Below are 18454 nucleotides of genomic sequence, written 5' to 3'. Positions count from 1 at the left end.
ACTATTGGATGGATTGCCATGAAAACTGGTACACACTTATGTTTCTCTCAGGATTGTCCAACACGTTGGTTTATATTACATTATACTATATTAATATATTTATATTACCCAAACTAATGACTTATGGAACACTAATTAGAAAATGTTAACATGCTAACAGGTTAAACTAAGTTGTTAACATAATTAACTGTCATGATTAGTGAGCATGTTAGCATGCTGGCCTGGTGTTAGCATTTAGCTCAATACACCACCATGATGTCTCAGTACAGCCTCACAAAGCTGCTACCATAGCTGAATCAACAACACAAACAGGTTATAGAGGATCCGGACCAAATTAAGTAGAAAGCATTGTACATTTCCCACTTTATAATAAGCCACTAAGTCTGCAGTTATAAATATTACTAAGTTTCACTATAATAATTAATCACGTCTACAGCTATAAATGTTCATTTAAGATGTTAAAATGAATGGATTGTGGTTTGGTGGCCGTTCACTCTTTTTAAGTGGTTAAACTGTCTATTGCAGGGGTCTTCCTGATTAATCCATGGGCTAAAATAAAGACTATGATAGCGTCATGCAAGCTGCTGAAAGTTTCTGTTACTTGAGTATTAGGGTGTCACCGCTGTGTATGTTTCTAATGTTAGCCATCGTGTTTGGTGAGCCGGTGAAGTGATGCCGAGTGTGAAATTATTTCAAAACACACCCAGAAAAAAGTCAGTTGGGGGTTTCCTTGTTATAGGAATCGGCTCTTGAACCTTGAGTTGTACTCATACATTCACCACCTGCAGTTGAACACCGTTTTTTAGGACTTCCTGAGAGTTTTCTCACTTCCTCAATGAAATAAAATTTCAGGAGATCCTCTCCTTCACAAACAGTTTCTGGAGACTTTATTCTCTTTAAAAAAAACACCAGTCACTCTTTCTAATATTTCTGTGTAACACTTGACGCTGAACTGTGGTGCCTCTATAGGGGAAAGTACCCTGCTGCTGCACCACATGGAGATATGATTGAGGGAGTTAGAGGCTTTGGGTTGTGTGGAAAGTGTGATTTCATCTGAGGGCTTGTTGTGCTGTTGCAACTCCTCCGTTCAGGGGTGCCACACACTCCCAAGATGTAATCTGAATACCAGCCTGCAGACTTTCCTCATCATGTCTGAAGATGGAATCAGTCTTATCTTCTAGATGTGGTTTTGGGACTAAAGGATCAAACCTGCATTTACAGAAGCTACAGCATATCTCTGCAAAGGGACAAAAACAAATACAGGATATTTTTTTGTCTTGGCAAAAAATGAATTCCATATTAAAGAAATATTACAAGGAAATTACAATCACGACTTTCTAAGTGTCTGGACTATTACAGGTAATAATATTGTGATTGTATTATCAGTAGCCTGTATCTGCACAGTCTGTGTGTGTCTGGCTCTATATATACTGCCAATGGTCTGGCTTCACTGTTTTAAGTGTGGCTTAGTGTGTGACTGAACTTTGTCACCTCCTCACACCAGAGACGGCAGTCAGTCAACACGGAGTCTCCGCTGCCACCTCACCACATTGTGGATACATTGCTCTGAATAACAATGTTGAGGAAGATTCATGATGACAGACTGAGCTTCAAAAGCGTCAGAAGTTATTAAAGCTTAACATGATGCTGGGATGTGATATCTTGGTGAGTATGTTTGTTTTTCCTGTTTTTATTAACCGTCATTACTGACTGTACGCAGCTGCAGTTAAACAACACAGCACAGCGCCATGGCTCTGCTTACAATGTACATGTTTTCATATGAAACGCTGTATTATAGTGGGAGTGTTTTCTCAGAAATAAAACTTTGATCAGTTTCATTATTTATCGATAAATAGGTCTACCTTTGAAATCGCTGTATCTAAAGAACATAGTTGACCTCATTGCTTCTGTGTACTTTTTAAGGTAAACTAGCAGTTCCTGCGGCGATTTAAGAGACATAAGGAGGCAGATTACTGATGATTCATGGCGACAATGTCCCAAACATGGTTCATCTTTATTGCTGTCACTGTGCTGGCCGTGCAGCTTTGCATAGGTAAGCTCTAACTACTGCAGGGACACATGCTGTGTTTCTGATATTTCTGGAGGAATGTAAGATACATAGTAATGCTTTTTTTCTTCATTATTCATTCATTATTTGGAGATAATATCCTGTGGATGCACACGAAAAGGCTCTCTGTGACTCTTACTCTCATGTTGTTGTAGTTATTACAAATATTTCAATCAATTCAATTATGTTTTCTAATTGTGCATGTGTATTGTATCTCATCTTCCTCATTTTCAAGTCGATAATCATTTTTACTTTTAGGTGAGAAATCCTGTGTCATCTGGTCCAGTGCTGGACCTGTGGTGACACTAGGCTCCAGTTTTGAGGTGTACTGCACCTTTAACTGCAAGTGCAAGGGATCCATGAGCTGCCATCCACCCATACAACAGGAATGCATTGAATTTAATACTACAACTATGTATTTCAAAGTGGGAAACATAACTACGAACCGAACATTCAGCTGCCAGTGTGACTGCACTGCTCTGGACCCCTGTGGACTGGACATCTATGCTGGATGTGAGTGTGAAAGAGCAGGACAGGATTCTGCAGGATGTTTTACAGATGTTTTAAAATGAGACTTTCTCATATCCTGAGCCTAAGACATGATGACTGTAACTTTTTAAGCTACAAGCTAAGAACTGTTCAAAAAAAGATGGTTCTGCTTTCTCTTCTATACTTAGAGTAAACAGTGTTCGCATGTTGTGGGCTGAACGCAGCTAAGTGTTAAAACTAACTGCGATAAGTTGCTTATTCTGACCTCAGAGCTATGACAAACTGAGGAGTAAGAGCAAGTTTGTTTTTTGACACATGCAACCTGCCAGTTCCCTATTATAAAACATACATGTACTCAGTATTATCAGTACAAATATTTGTTTTTTGAAATGTCACCTCCAGTATTGAAGAAGATGAAATCTGTTTATGCAGTGTAACTGATAACATTAGAGAATAGCACATTATGCATTTTATTGACTAACAGACTATTTATGTTTTTTATGACAACTGATAATATTACTTATTTATTGGTTATTCCTAAAGTAATGTGTTGGAATGACAACTCATGTACAAGCAATGTTTTACTGCATTTTTAAATGATTGTTAGCTTTATGTTCTCTGCTCAGGCTTCATTGAGTTCATCCTCTTCTTTGTCCTTCAGACAAACCAGAGAGTCCTAAAAACATTTCATGCACCTACGAAGTCATAAATAATGAAAGAGGAGCTGTGTTCTGCAACTGGATACGAGGACGAGACACTTATCTTTGGAATAGTTCAGTGCTGTGGTGAGTTTGAAAGAGGAAAAGTGATTGAGAGGTAAAAAAAAACATCCAATTTTACTGGATGTCGTACTCAATATTATATTGCTTGTATCAGCTGTCAAATGAAACTTGGCTTTTTGTATTTTCAGGGTGAGAACTAGATCTGGAACCCACACAGATGAGCCAGTGTCGTACAAAGTCTCCAGTAAGGGAACTGATCCATCTGCTAGTTTCACTGTTTCTACCTCTGTCCAGCTGATCTCTGTGTGGGTCCAAGTCCAAAATCCACTGGGCAATGCAACATCCATGACCTTCAACTACACCCTCAGTGACATTGGTAAGACAGTAGCAGTGAGTGTTTGGTGTGTTTGCGAGGTGCTTGGCAACTTCTGCATAGAGAGTGTGTTATGTTTGATGTGTAATAACAGTTCTCAGTTAACTGTAAGGCATGGAATCACAATGATATTGTGACTGGAACTAGAAACCAGTTTTACAGTGAAAGGTGTCCTTCCTTTATGCTCTAATTATGAAGTGTAAGATAGTCGATAATCTCCCTCCATCTTCCTTTCAATGACTGCTTTTATTGCAATGGAAACATTGTGTCTGGTGATAGTTGCTCAAGACTTCTGTTTTTAATTTATCTGAGCAGCAATGCCATCGACTCCTGTTCTTGTCCAACCCAAGTGCTCCTCCCGAGAGTGCGTCATCAAAGTGCAGCAGTCTGTGAGGACTCAACACCTGGAGATCCAATACAGAGCAGAGGCACAGACGTGGATATCATATGCAGACTCAGTAAGAAGTCTTAACTGTTCAGATGTAGGGACTTTCAATGAGATGTTGCAGAAGGTTACATGAACCCTTTGAACACACACAGTCACTGCAAGATCTGCTGATTCAAAGCCAAAGACAGATGTGAATGTCAAATTGATGTGCGCAGAGGTGAACTCATGATGTCAAGTCTCAGAAACAAGCTGAAATTTGACCTTTTACGCTCTATCAGGTGTGATCATAAATGTCAGAAATCTTTGTTGATCTGTGAGTGGGGGGCATGGATGAGTGAGTTTAAATGAAATTAAGATGAAAAATTCATGTATTTTGACTCACAGGGTGTGCAGACGAGTTTGGAACAAGTCATCTCCTCTCTGGAGCCGTACAGGTTGTACCATTTCAGAGCCAGATCCAAATTCAGCACCGGCCTTTGGAGTCAGTGGAGCACAAACGTTTCCAGCCGAACTCAAGAAGAGGGTAAGCAACCCGGATGTTAAGCTGCTGTTCAGTTCAAAGAGCCTGCATTTGACTATTTTTGCACTTCCTGAATGAAAGTATACACTAAGTATAAACATGGTCTACAGTATCTCTGTGGCACTTTATCAGTGCACGCTATCAGATAATGCAGTCATATCTCCTTTCATTTATGTTGTTTATGCAGTTATCAGCTCACCACTGATTGCCTACAGGATATATATAAGCCACTGAAACAGGTCTTATTGGTTTGTGTGTTGAGAGCAAAATCGTTCGTTCATGATGAGACACAGTGGCTTACGCTGAGCTTATAAAAACTATAGTTGAGTCTTAGTTAAACATCGAGCCAGAGTGAAGAAAAGTGAAGTGGTAAAGAAGACACTAATGCTTCATGGGAAATATCACTGCATATTTGTAATACTGATGGTGTGAAGATATGCAGGTCTCTGTACATATACGTAAGCCACTGTATGAATGTGCAACAGTAACATCAGCTTTCCATGAACAGCCAGCAGCAGCAGCAGCAGTAGTAGCAGAGGTCAGACTAGAAATAAGAGACATTTAAGGTAAAGGGTGACTTACCCCTTAACATATTCTATGTCTATCTTCCTCATTTTCCTGAATAAGCACGTAAGTCTACACGTGATTAAACATGATTATTTCATCGACCTCAGTGAGACTGATTTCTGACCTTCCAGTAAGCCACTGGTTTCATCCAGGACAGTATGAGAATCCGCTGACAGAGATTTAAAACATGCTTGAGGAAGCAAATCTACCTCAATAAATAATAAGTTGCATTTGCAGTATGAAAGTAATAACGTCCTTTAGTAGATGTGTAGTTGTGAGTAGGTGCTGATTTGAAATCGTAACCCCGTGTGTTTTGTTGAAATTGTTTTTTTTCTTCATTATTTGGGTTCTACAAAGCCCACGGCTCTTTGTGTAAAAATTATAACATATTTTAAATTTTTCTTTCTTTCCTGACCTTATCGAAACCGAATGTGTAGCAAATTAGTGAAGTGAAATTCCTTCTCTTCGCCAGCAACTGGGCTTGCCGATTTTCTGAAGGCGATGTTTTTTATGTGGTGTACAAGTTTCTGGATCTGTATGCAGGTCTGTATATCATAGCATATAAAAATAAAAATAAAAATGTGTATGTATACATTGATTCAGACAAGGTTTCTTGGAAACTTGGACTTGATACAGACCTCACATTTGAAAATGCAACAGAGCTGCAGACTGGATGATTCTCACTTTTAAAGGATTTTAAAGCGTTACATCACAGACTAATACAATCAGTTAGGAATAATAAGAAATGCAAATTCTGTAAACAATGTTTTTCCCCTTATTTATTGAAAACTTTTGTTTTAGCTCCTGCGAAAGAGCTGGATGTGTGGTATGCTGAAGCCGCCTCTGACTTTAAATCCCTGAGAGTTTATTGGAAGGTACGTTTTAAATCACTGTCAGAGTTCATCAGTAGTTCCAACTGTGCCTGATTGTGAAGGATAAAATAGGTAACACTGCTGTACAGTTTCATGAGATTGATGGTTTGTACTTTCCTTGCGTTCCCTCTCCCCTTTCTCACTCTGTGTGTGTGGGCATGCAGTGCCGTAGCCATAGTAACACTTTCTGATCTTACTGCTACATTCTGCACAAATTAAAGGTCAACCACTGACCACGTCTGAGGTGTGACACCCTCACACACACACACACACACACACACACCTCTCCCCTCCCTCTACCACACACATACACACCAATACTCATTTAACGTCACCTAAAGACACTGAGAGATATGTGAAACTTGGCAGTAGACACCGCAGTTTCAGTTTACAAGAAAAGAGGAGCTGAACAGAAATGATGTGTCTCACATGTCGTTCTTGCAGTGTGTTGATTTAGAAAAATCTGCTGTTTCTTTTCCTTCAACAAAAGAAAATATATGGTGCCAATCTCAGTGATTTACTTTTAAACATTTCTCTGCCTGCAGGAGGCCAACATTTCTATCACTAGAGGGAAAATTGTGGAGTACAGAGTCAGTGTTTTGAACCAAACTTCTGGTGTGGTCTTCGGCACTAACATTAGTGCTAATGCCAGGAATTATTCAGTCCCATTCTGTGCCAAATGTGAAGTGACATTGTGGGCTCGCAACTCCAAAGGGATGTCTCCTCCTGCCAGAATTACAACCAATCACCGACATGGTAAAAAAAAAAGAAGCTAACTTTGTATGAGTGTTTAATTGTTTGTAGCTTCATGAAGCCATAATTTGCCTCTTTTTAAGGGTGATATCAGATGCATTAGTAATACTCAATCTAATGATTATCTCTAAGGTTAAGCAGTTAAAGTATATATACATGCTCCTCTTTTTTTCAGCCAAGCCCATAAAGGTTGTGCAAGTAACTACAGAAAACCACACTGTCACCATCTCCTGGAGAAAGCCTGAAACTGCACCGCCACATGCGGCATATGTGGTGGAGTGGTACCCAGAGGGCCACAAGCTGGAGGAGCTCAGATGGGTCAGGCTGGGCAGGAATGACAACCATGCCAATATTACAGGTGGGACATGTCGAGTTACAGTACATAGAGGTGTCTTCCAATATTATTTTTTCAGGTTAGTTGTTGACAACCACGTTTTCTCTTTTTCCTCTCTTTCACACACCATCTTTCTTTATGCAGGTATAAAGCCATTTGAGTGTTATGAGGGAGCAGTGTATGTTGTCTATAACGAGAGCTCAGTGAGTAAGAGAAGATTTACAGGAGTGGTCACTTTGGAATCAGGTAAGATCTAAGAAGAGCTTAACAGTGTTAATTCAGCAATTCAGTCTTAAACTGGTAAGAAATGTTTCAAATATTCCTTTATTATCCATCCTGTTGAGGAATCTTTTTTGGGTTCTGCTTGTTGTTTGCAGCCCCGGCAGCTGGTCCATCAGTCCAAGAAGAGGTTGAGGGAAACAAAGTGAAAGTGACCTGGATAGAGATTCCCAGGGGTCAGCGTGGGGGTTGCATCACCAACTATACCATCTATTTAGAGAGCGGCAGTGGATACAGGCAGTCTTGTAAGAACCATTTATCTGAGGTGTTGTTATCTTACTGAAACATCTTGTACACAGAGCTGATGGCATGTTGTTTGTAGCATGCAGACAGTCACATGAGTAACTTTCTTTAAAATGGTGTGCGTATAAATGTGTGTTTCAGACTCTATGCCAGCATCAGAGAGGACACATATCATCAAAGACCTGCCTCCAGCTGTCTACAGTCTGTGGATGACTGCTTCAACTGCTAGGGGAGAAGGCCCTGCAGGTCAAAAGATCAAGTTCTTCATCGAGCGTAAGCAGCTATTCAAGTTTCTTTAAAGGACTAGTTTCTAAAATGGGCTTATTCACTTTCTTTCAAAGAGAGAAATGAGAAGATGATGCCACTGTTATGCCTGTACAGTAAATATGAAGCTACAGCAGCCACTTCCTGGTGTCCCCGCTCGCTGGCTGGCTGACACATGCTCCTGGCCAAGAAATAGTCCGACACATAAGCCGGTCTAAAGCCACAAGTTGTGGCTAGTTCACTGTGCAGATGAAACACACAAAAATTTAGTAAGCTTTGGATGTCCTAATAGGCAGACTTTGTTGGATAGAGCCAGGCTAGCAGTTTCCTCCTGATCCAGTCTTTATGCTAAGCTCACTAGTCTGTGGCTATAGTCTTATATTTACATATACGAGAGTGGTATCGGTCATCTCATCTAATTCTCGGCAAGCCGTTCAGTATCTTACCCACATACACTTTGACATGCAGAGCGAAGAGCCAGGGATCAAACCGCAAACCTTCTGATTAGTACAGTGTTGACTGTACAGTTATAATGCTCCGCTGTGGAGTGGATAGAAGATTTTGATGGAGAAAGATCAATATTTAAAAAATTTTACTTTCAAAATAGACAAAAAAAAACTAAGCTCAGAGTCCACTTACTGGATTTTTCAGTAGCTTTCAAATGGTTTTCCCAAACACAAGGATTTTACAACACTTTTAACCAGACAACTTAAAAAAATGTTCCACCATGACAGCTGTTGCTGGTGTCTTTTGATGTTTTATATGGCTGTGTTTTCTGATTGCGCCAGAGGAGCCAGATGTACAATCTTACATCTCCCTGTTTCACTGTCACTATTGCAGAGGAGACCCAACTATCCCTCCTGCTGATGTGTGGGCTCGCCTCCCTGATCATGCTCTTTCTGTTGTGTCTGTGCCAGAGTTCAGCAGTGAGGCAGAGGTACGTGAGGAACAGAAGCTCCATATGGATTTATAAGTGAAAGCAACTAACAAGCTCCCACCTTTCACTTATTGTTCCCCAACAGTTCTGCAGAGAAACCGCAATTGATAACAAATAAATTACTATGTTCCACATTCCCCCTTAGGTTCTGGGTGTTTTTCCCGTGCCTTAAGCTCGATGATGTGCCAGATCCTGCAAACAGCAAATGGGCAAAAGAGTGTACCCAGGAGAAGGTAATTAAGTAGACATGGATGAATTACAAACTACTGTACACTGCAGCACACTGTTCATAGTTTAAGCCTGTATCTCCCTTTAAAACAGGGCAAGATGAACCTCCAGCTGCAATCGAGTAACTCCAGTGCAACCGAGGAGGAGGAAGAGCCCATCCTGGTGGATGTTGAGGAGCTGCCCAAGCAGAGCACTGACATCCACTCAGCTACAGACGTCTCCTCACTGCTCCCTCATCAAACCAGCATGAGCCCGATGACGGAGCCGGTCATTTACATCAAGAGCTTCTCCCATGACTCAGACAGCTCAGACCACACGCATACCTCTTTGGACACCAACACAACCGTTGACTATATCTCCGGACACGGGCCAGAAAATATCTACGAGGATGAGGAGGTGGAGGACGACGAAGAACCGTTTTTAGACATGCTGGGTTTCTTCCCCAGTCACAACATCATCATTGAGCCATTTGGAGGGAAGTTGACTCTGGATGCGGTCAAAATCGACTGCAATGACTTCTTTCAGAACAGTTAGTGTTAACCCGAAACCAGAACTCTTTGGTGAGATGAGGTTTGAGTGGAAACAATTTTTTGAGGAAGAAGACTGCTAAACAAAAGAGACGGGACACAATGACTGGAGATGGTGACTGGATTCTTCTTTTTTTCTGTTTCAGTGTTGTTTTTTGCTCACTGAAATCAGAACCGTAAGAAGAACAGCTCTCTCGCTGAAGTCGTCCAGAGCTGTTTGCAGAACTTTTGTTTTCGTTTCATGCATTACCATAGTTTTCACTTTAGGGCAGCATTGGATACACTAATAACATAAGCAAAATGAACACAGTACAGGCTGCCCGACAGAGTATATCAGATTTTGTAATTTATGCAAGTTTTATTAAGGCATCCCAATGCTGAAAGCACTGATAGGCCCATTTTCACAGCAGACGTTTTGACTTAGGAAAAGCACAGGTGTTACTAATAAAAGGTGTCAGGTGTCCCACTAAGCCACAACAGTGTGATAGTGAGCCAGCAGGCCCAGTACCAGGACCCTGAAACAGAAGCAGCAATTTAACCATCATTTACACCTGTGGTTTTTCTACTGAGACTATTATTGCCTCGCGTTGTTGACCATCTTGTATATTGACTGTGCCTTTAAATACATCTATGCTACCTCAATCTTAGCTCATCTAAAACAGGATAAAGGTAAATTGTCTCTCAAGTTTGTTAGTGGTGGGGGTTGGTAATATTACAGCATGTTGACAGATGATTTGTTATCATTTTGCTGAAGATCAGAATCACGATCAACCAGTTGCACCACTGTTTCAAGATGTATGTGTCACAAGTTTTATGGCAATTCATCTAACAGTTGTCAAGACATTTCACAAAAAGCCAGAAATGCTGCCACCTGCTGGTGACACCAGGATCACCACAATCAAAATTGATCCTTTATGGACCATGAATGTGCAAAATATCAACGTAATCCATTGTTGTTGAGATATTTCAAACAGTCCAAAGTGGTGTACCGACCAACATTGCCATCCCTAGAGCCAGGCTGCTAACACAGTGAAAAACTGTTTTAAAATGAATGTTTGTATAGTGTTTTAGTATGAAAACTCTTATGGACTATTTTGATAAACAAGTGATTTCATCATCTGCATTTGCAAGTACTTACCTATGTATGCAGCAACATTATTTTAATCTGCCATGTCTTATCAGGCCTACTGGTCTAAAACAGGGTGAACTGACTGGTGTAAGAGAATGTTTATCAGTGCTGTCAGCAGGGGAGGCTCTGCACACAAGTTCTTGAGTGAAATCCTGAGGTGGGAGGTGACTAAGTTACTCCAGTAAAGATTTGTGTGGATGCTCACCTTTAACAGCAGGAGGAGGGTAACTTGTATGGAGATATGTCAATGTAAGCAGAAGCAAAGTATTGTACATCTGTAAATTCAATTTGGATAAAAAAAAAAGTGACAATGCAAAAGATTTATCGACCATCTTTATTTACCGACAGAGGTCTCTAATAGCAGGGCTAGAATTCACACATTTGTAGAGCACTTCAGTTGTTCCACACAATGAACGACCGTATTTCTTTCAGAGCAATTATGCAGTGGTGCCACTGTGGAAGCTACAGGGCAAGTCAACAGTGGAGGAAAATATCAGCACAGAACAGACTGCAGAAACAAACTGAAGCTGGGCCGAATTTACATCTGTGGAAGGATGCTCGAGTGGAGTGTAAACAGTCGGAGAAGGTCTGAGGGCTTCCAGCGGACTACAGCCACATCTCAACTGTGTAAAGACACTTCCTCTCCGTATCGCTCGTGAAAGCAAAAACAAAAGGCATTAATTGACTCGCAACATGGCTAGTAATCAAAGATGAAATTAGCAGGGAGGAAGAGACAAGATGGCGTTATAGCACCCCAAATACAAGTAAATCAGAACACATGGAGTAACTTTCAACTTCAAATTAATCCACTTGACAAAAGTCTCAGGATCAATGCAAATTTAGGAGAGTAATCACCAATGTGTTCCTCAAAAATGACCTAATGTTCCTCCTTTAGAACATTTCAGTACAAATGAACCTTAATACATATTTAGGCGCCATTTCATCAATGCATTCACCTGCAGACAGCATCCCTTGATCAAGATCAAGATGTGTTCTATTTGCACCATGTGAAATAGTCTGACAGAATTTATGAAAATAGTTAAGATTTACAGGTCGAAGATCATAGAAGAATAGACCTCCTGTATAAAATATAAAACAATACCCCAGTGCTAAAGAAAAAAAATCTGTAAATCTCAATGAGTGAAGCTCTAACTTCATCAGAAATACCTGGTGTGGCAGAGCCTATGAGCTTGGGTTAAAGCTCCACAGTGCCTATTTCAAAGCGACCAAGCAATGGCTCACACCAAGCTAAAGACACTCTTCTTATGCTTACATTTCTAAATGCATATTTTCAAGCAGCAATTACAAAAATTTATCAATGGACAATGCATAACCTCTGAAAAAAATACTGTATGAAAACATCCCTGCTACTTTGTTTCCAAGTACAAAACCTCTACCAATAAGTTGCTCCAGAGTAGCAAGAAGTCCTTTTCTTTTTTTTTCTTTTTTTTGTGTTAATTTCTGTTTTTTTTTTTCCATCTTCGTTTTGTTTTTATTGGGTAAAACTCAGTCCTCACATTGAGTGCCATAGATAATGACACTCTTCTCCATCATTTCACTTTGCTGAAGGATCCAGGAACATGCAAGCCTCATAGTGGAGGTGCTTAAGAGGCTCCTGTAGGCCTGAGGGACAACAGCCAGGGCTTAAGCCAGGGCTGGGAAGGCTTCTGGGTCATCCACATTGGGCACCGACGCAGATGACTGTGGAAAAGGAAGTCAAGGAGTTAGAAAATCTATACATTTGAAGATGTGCTACAGAAGAATGAATGGAGTTTAAAAGGGGATTAAAATGACTCCAGAATTTAAGTTTAATTGGTAACCCTCTTTTATACAGGTGTGTTGAATCCTGAAGCAGACAAAACACGTATTTTCAATGCATATACTTAGGTGGTGATGATATGACACAGCAGCTAAGCTTCCAATAAGATTTATCTACCTTGTCAGTCCTTCCTCCACGGACCGGCCTAGTAGCTTCAGCGGCAGCTGCGGCAGCAGCACCGCCGGCACCGCCGCCGCCACCACCACCACCGCCGCCGCCAACAGCCCCACGGCCACGGCCGCCCCGGCCACCACGTGGCCCACCGCGCCCACGGCCTGGGCGACCCAGGTCTCCGAAGTTAATCTCCAGCTGGGACGTAATGTCATTGGCTGGCTTCCTGAAGTGATGCGCATCATCTAACTGTATAGGAAAAATAGGAGTGAAGAGCCAATTATGTTTTGTTTTAGGATGCATTTTGTTTACAGGTATGATTTGAGTTCAGATACTGTGCAACAAACGTAGAGATTTTACCTTAGACTCATCAATCTCAGGGTCAATCAGTTCGCTTTTCTTATCCTGGGTTGGAGAAATGGAAATTAACACAAAAATTAACACAAAATACCACACCAAAGTGTTACCACACATACAGATGCATTTAACTATGAATCAGTAAATTTTGTGTTTACACTGAGGTTTTTTATTTTTATTTATGGCTTAACTAATTCTATACACCCTGCTGTCATTCACAGGAAACTGATGCAACACTTTGTGTGTACAGACAGCCTTGCTTACTCATTGGAAACTCTAAAGGGATGGGGTTTCCCTTGACAACGGGCTGTGTGAGTTGCTGTTTGGCATGAAGGACGTGCAAAATTTTAGCAAGGTGTACATAAGCACCTGTATTATCGTCCATCAACCTCATCGCCAAAATTCAAAGTGATGGTTGTATGGTTGTATTCAGAATGAGCAGAGCTATGGTTTTGACTCACCTCTGCCTTGGACTTGTGCAGCACAAATCCTTTGTTCCAATCATCTCCCTGGTTGACCTTACGAATGTTGAACTCCACCTTGGCCCGCTCCTTGTCCTGCATGGCCTTCCATTCATCCAGAGTCATCTCCTTGGGGCCTTCATCCTTCACTTCCTCAACCTCATTCTCCCTTCAACAGACACAGACAGATACAGTGTCACAGCGTTATGTTTAACATAATCTGAGTTGGTTGAACAATGCAGCCCAAAAACAATTGTAAATTATGAGGTTTGAATGAATTACAGCAAAACCAAAATCTCTTCAGGGTATACCCATTAATCAGGACGTATGAAAACAAAAAACACAAGAACTTACTTGTTCTCAGAGTCGGCAGGTGGATGTTCCTCTCCCTCAGGGTTCTCTTCAGTGACGTTTGATTGGTCAAGCTCACTGAAAAAAAAAGAAACATGGTCAGATTTCAAATAGTACTTATAATTATTTAACTGTTTGACAATATAGAAACCTCATTGTAATTAATTGTAATTAATGTAGTTTATGTCAGTATAAATATTAAACAGTGTAGTGTTAACAGCCAGCAAGGCCAATAAAGACGATTCATGAAGACGATAATGTTGAGTTTTTCTTCAAGTGTCGTGTACTACATATTAAATCTTTTCATTTAAATGAATTTGTTCATAAAAGGTTGTAGTTTGTTGAATTGTATTACAGTCAGATGTTACTTATAATTTAGTTGACATTGATATAAATGGGAGTGGACTAAATATTACTAACAGTATGACAATACGACCACAAACTACAGCCTCTAGTTTCAACAAACCTGAATATTAAAAGCTTCATGAAGGTAGGAGTTATTGCAGGGCTGTTGCTTTACACTGCATTAGTTTCAGCAAAGGGTACCTAAACTGGCAACTGAGTGTATTTGGATTTATTTTTTCTCATTCGAATACCTTGACACAGGCTGAACATGGAACCTGAATATCCAAGTCTACCAAGACCAACCTATCCCTACACATCTCTATATAAAACACTATCTTGCGTAAGAATACATCACGCAAGGAGCTTTAAAAAATGTTTTCCTTAGGTTCTCAGTAAGAAAGTGTTCTGCAACTCCCCAACCTCCCATCATGCAAAGTTTCTGTTATGCTGCACATAGAAGAACTTACTTTAGTTCATCCTTGACGGTGCCCCAGTTGTGAGATCCACTTCCACCACGCTTCTCCTCACCTTTCAGACTACTGAAACAACATTTGTTTTAGCCAGGATCATGACACTTACACAGCATGAAAACCAAAGTTTTCAACAGACCTGGTGTAAATTAAGAATATATTTCATTTAAGGCCAATATAAGAGCCGAAAAAGTACTTACGATCGGTCACTGCCACTGTGTCTATCAAATTCACGTTTTCCTCTGGAATCAAAGCCATCGCTGCGTCCCATGCCACGTCCCCTTCCTCCACGGCCTCCTCTGCCGCCGCCACGCCCTCTCATCGGCCTATCACCAATGGGTCTGAAGAGAGAAACAACGAACATGATCAAAACCCCATAAAATCCCAGGTTCACATCTAAGGTGGGCCATCTACAGGCTTTTTTTTTTTTTTTATTCATCAGAGTTTTTGAGTGGTCAGCCAGCTTACCAAAGAATGATAGTTAGCAGTAAACTGGTACATTCATGTGTTTAATAGGTGCTAATAATGCATACTTAATATTTCAGACTATTTAAAATTACAACTCCACAAAAATGGGATTAAGTTTTTTAAACTTAAGTCTAAATTGACTGATGTTTACAGTTGGTTTGAATCTATATTTGAACAATTTTAGTAAAGTAACCTGGTGAGCTAAAGAGCCGCATGCGCCTACAGCAGTTTGGGCAAAACTGTAACATACTAAGCCTTATCATTATAAGCAACGCCTTTAACAGTTGCTCACCATACCCACACCCTACTGAGTACTCCGTCTGCCCCATGTGGAGCTAGGAAACACCCTGTAAAAAAGGTATCGCAGTGGATTCACGCTCCTCCTCTTTTATGTGGTTGCTGTTAACTTTAATAATCGGCTGATTGTAAACTGAACTCACTTTTCCACTGAGAATTCGCCACCCTCAGGCTTCTCGCCAGCGTCACCAGCAGGCCTCTCGAAGCGGCGTGGGGGCCGTCTATCCACAGGCCGCCTGTCTGTCGGGGGGCGCCCCTCTCCCTGGCCACCCTGGGGTCTGGAGCCCTCGCCCTCCGGCTTGCGGCCCATTCTCCTCATGCCGGCACCTAGGATTGACCACAACAGGAGGATTAGAGGACCAATAGCATTGATATATCAGGACCCACTGCTGAGCCCCAGACAAGAGAAAGAAAAGGAGATGATTGTTCTGTTTAAATGGAGCAAATAATTCCAATTAATGTTAAGAATTAAAGAACTAAGGCAGCTGGTATTAAATACTATGCAACTTTCTTCTGTCTGCAATGTAATCTCATTAATAAACGTAAAACAACTGAACCCATTTAGTGCACAAAAAGATAATCTGTTTGTGGGAGAAAAGGGATCAAATATTTGCAGCGTGATCACTCTTTATTTCCTAAATTATTCCAACTGAAAGGTCTACTGATGGGTAAAATCACCAAGCCACTCTGGTTAATAAAGTGTTTAAACCTCCATGGCACATGGTTGACTGCCACTGGCCCAGTGTGACACAACAAGTCCCACCCATTGACTAAATCACCAGCTACCAAAATAGACACCCTCTACTACACGGCAGCAGCTGGGTGCACCATAGTCGGCGCACCTGTCTCATCTTCTCTCAGGCAAACAGATAGTGAGCACGCTTGGCAGACTTACATGATGATAATGGCCAAATAACTACACGTGAATAAGTGTCCAAGAATCAATTCCTGACTCTGGATGCTTCAGTTCTGCATGTAGTTATCTAACTCATTGCAACCCCAATATCTACACTGGAGGGGATTTTTTTTTTTTTTTAAATCAGACTACATGATAAAATGTGACATTTAGACAATCCCCATAGATCATAACTACTGAAACAAATGGGAAAGTAAATGCACTGAGTTGATCACATGCATTGAGTCTGTATTGTTCACCAATGGGAAGTGGCAGTTTGGAGGCTGTGTTTTAACACGCCCCACACTACAACCACGAGGTTCATCACCGTGAGATCAATGCTGCTCCTAATGTCTGACAAATCCACCTGCAAAGCCACCGACGACAGAGTTAACACGTTTAACTTTACTTTAACAGCTCGTATCTGGCATGTGTACGATTTTACTAAACCCCCCTCCGCGGGATTTATTTAACACATTTTTTTGAAATCCAGTAAAATCATAGTGTCGGTCAATCCATGAAAGTGTGCCCCCCAAAAAAAAAAAAAAAGTTTCCTTCCTGACGGTCACGACCTGACAGGAGCCACATTTGAACATATTGAGGCCACTTTCTCCTGTTAGCCAGGCTTTCGGGTTCTGCCTGTTCAACAAGGCCGGAGGGGAGAGCGGAGGAGGGGGGAGGCGAGCCAAAACAAGTTGGCCTGCAAACGGTTTATCACCAAATCGCTTAAGCCCCACACATCCCACTGCTTTACACCGTGTGTGTAAGTGTCTTCGCCCCGGCAGCTGACAGCTAACAGCGGCACAAAAGCAGCCACGAGGACCTCATGTCACGGGGGCTTACGAACCGCTGCTAGCTAGTCAGCAACTTAGCCTAACATCTTTCAGTTGTAGCTTGACTAAGAGCTAAAAACGCAGAAATAAATCTCACCATCTTTCTTTAGTGGGACGGGGGCCTGGGTCTCCTCCTTCTTATCAGATAGTGGGGCCTTTCTGTCTTTTTGGGACTCCTTTTTCTGCTGCTTGGCAGCCTGGGCTAGAGTCTTGGCGGCACCAGGAGCAGGAGCCTCCTTCTTCTTTACTTCGGCTTGCTTCAGAAGCTCAAAGGGATCCGACTCGTCGTCAAATAACTGGTCGAACCGATTGGTTATGGCACAGCCAAAACCTTCTTGCATTTGTCCGGGCATGATGGCGCCCCTTCAGCAGGATTTTCCTCCGATTCTATGAGGCTTGGTGCGAACACTTCGCTAGATGAAGCCACAAGATGGCTGGGAAAAGGACCTTCTTCTCTTCCGGCGCGATAGACATCCGGGACCTCGGAGTTGGCGCGGATGGGAAATGTAGTTTTTTGGGAAATGAGATGCAGTTGACTCAGTCACGGAATACACAAGGGTGAAACTACACTACCCACAATTCTCTCCTCTCCAGTGTTCCTGCCTTCTGTGAAGCTAAGCATGGGTGCCCTCACACACACTCTGAGCTCTTGTTTTGACTCCTCAGAAAACCTCCTCAGACCTCATAGCTGTAGTCCACATGAGTGTTCCGGTTTTCAGACTAAAGAGGGCTCAACTACTACATCAACCCGGTTTATACTCTCTTTATTATACCTTTGAAAACGTCTTAGAGAAAGCAGGTGCATCTGTTTGTGGCTAACATGTTTCAGTCTAGATAGAAGACAAGATGTGAGGAAAGGTCAACATATAATTAGTCATTATAACTGACACCATTATCATCAAAGAGTGACAGACTCAACAAGGATTCACACTGCACCCAAGAGTCACAAGACCCTCTTTAAACCCTGCATGTACTGCTAGTGAGAACAGTATTTCACAGTTGTATTTGGATATGGGGTAATAAAAACAACCTGATGCATAGCATGTGGTTCTGTACACAAGATTAAACATGGGAACATTTACATACAAGGCCAAAGGCTCAATAGTTTGGTCAGAAGGCATCCTTAGTTACTCTGTCGCAGTAATCCTCTTCACACTGGACCAGAGGAAGAGGAGTTAACAGTGGGTTAACACACTACAGCCTGCAGTATGTGGATTAATATGTTCAATGTATGTTTGGTTTAGGTTATGACTTTAACTAAGTTGGAAGGAGGAGAATTATTTCATCTAAAAAACATCACAGGTCATATTATTCACGGCTGGTGGAAGTTTGTCGTGTCTTCCAGTACAGAGTG

At 41.4% G+C, this 18454-nt stretch overlaps 2 protein-coding genes across 5 annotated transcripts; one reads left to right on the top strand and one right to left on the bottom strand.

Moving 5' to 3' along the window:
- The first annotated feature begins 1037 nt into the window (after positions 1-1037).
- il12rb2 (interleukin 12 receptor, beta 2a) lies at positions 1038-11011 on the top strand. Its single transcript, XM_051377257.1, has 17 exons — positions 1038-1359; positions 1505-1665; positions 1924-2053; positions 2327-2581; positions 3219-3342; positions 3468-3655; positions 3968-4110; positions 4425-4563; positions 5929-6002; positions 6545-6755; positions 6928-7110; positions 7231-7332; positions 7464-7610; positions 7750-7881; positions 8713-8809; positions 8955-9042; positions 9131-11011. The coding sequence occupies exons 3-17, from the start codon at positions 1984-1986 to the stop codon at positions 9569-9571; spliced, it is 2394 nt and encodes a 797-aa protein (XP_051233217.1). The 5' UTR covers positions 1038-1359; positions 1505-1665; positions 1924-1983; the 3' UTR covers positions 9572-11011.
- serbp1a (SERPINE1 mRNA binding protein 1a) lies at positions 11009-17564 on the bottom strand. 4 transcript variants are annotated; one of them, XM_051377270.1, is made up of 9 exons: positions 17198-17564; positions 15516-15699; positions 14808-14948; positions 14605-14676; positions 13796-13870; positions 13442-13613; positions 12984-13028; positions 12630-12872; positions 11009-12394 (listed from the first exon to the last, which is right to left on the bottom strand). In XM_051377270.1, the coding sequence occupies exons 1-9, from the start codon at positions 17451-17453 to the stop codon at positions 12338-12340; spliced, it is 1245 nt and encodes a 414-aa protein (XP_051233230.1). In that variant the 5' UTR covers positions 17454-17564; the 3' UTR covers positions 11009-12337. The 4 variants fall into 4 exon arrangements, with proteins under 4 accessions (XP_051233230.1, XP_051233233.1, XP_051233232.1 ...); XM_051377273.1 differs by having other exon boundaries at positions 14605-14673; XM_051377272.1 differs by having other exon boundaries at positions 13442-13610; positions 17198-17563.
- Between the last annotated feature and the right edge of the window lie 890 nt (positions 17565-18454).

Source organism: Dicentrarchus labrax, unplaced genomic scaffold (genome assembly GCF_905237075.1).
Source record: "Dicentrarchus labrax unplaced genomic scaffold, dlabrax2021, whole genome shotgun sequence".
In the NCBI taxonomy this organism is placed as follows: Eukaryota; Metazoa; Chordata; class Actinopteri; family Moronidae; genus Dicentrarchus; species Dicentrarchus labrax.
This window is presented reverse-complemented; position numbering and strand designations above follow the sequence as displayed.

Bases quoted from the DNA above. Each gene is read 5' to 3' on its own strand.
- il12rb2 (XM_051377257.1), top strand. From the start codon at position 1,984: ATGGCGACAATGTCCCAAACATGGTTCATCTTTATTGCTGTCACTGTG. The intron at 2,054-2,326 runs GTAAGCTCTAAC...TTTTACTTTTAG, and splicing joins GGCCGTGCAGCTTTGCATAG to GTGAGAAATCCTGTGTCATC. The intron at 2,582-3,218 runs GTGAGTGTGAAA...TTTGTCCTTCAG, and splicing joins ACTGGACATCTATGCTGGAT to ACAAACCAGAGAGTCCTAAA.
- serbp1a (XM_051377270.1), bottom strand. From the start codon at position 17,453: ATGCCCGGACAAATGCAAGAAGGTTTTGGCTGTGCCATAACCAATCGG. The intron at 14,677-14,807 runs GTAAGTACTTTT...ATGTTGTTTCAG, and splicing joins CACAGTGGCAGTGACCGATC to TAGTCTGAAAGGTGAGGAGA. The intron at 13,871-14,604 runs GTAAGTTCTTCT...TTTTTTTTTCAG, and splicing joins ACCGTCAAGGATGAACTAAA to TGAGCTTGACCAATCAAACG.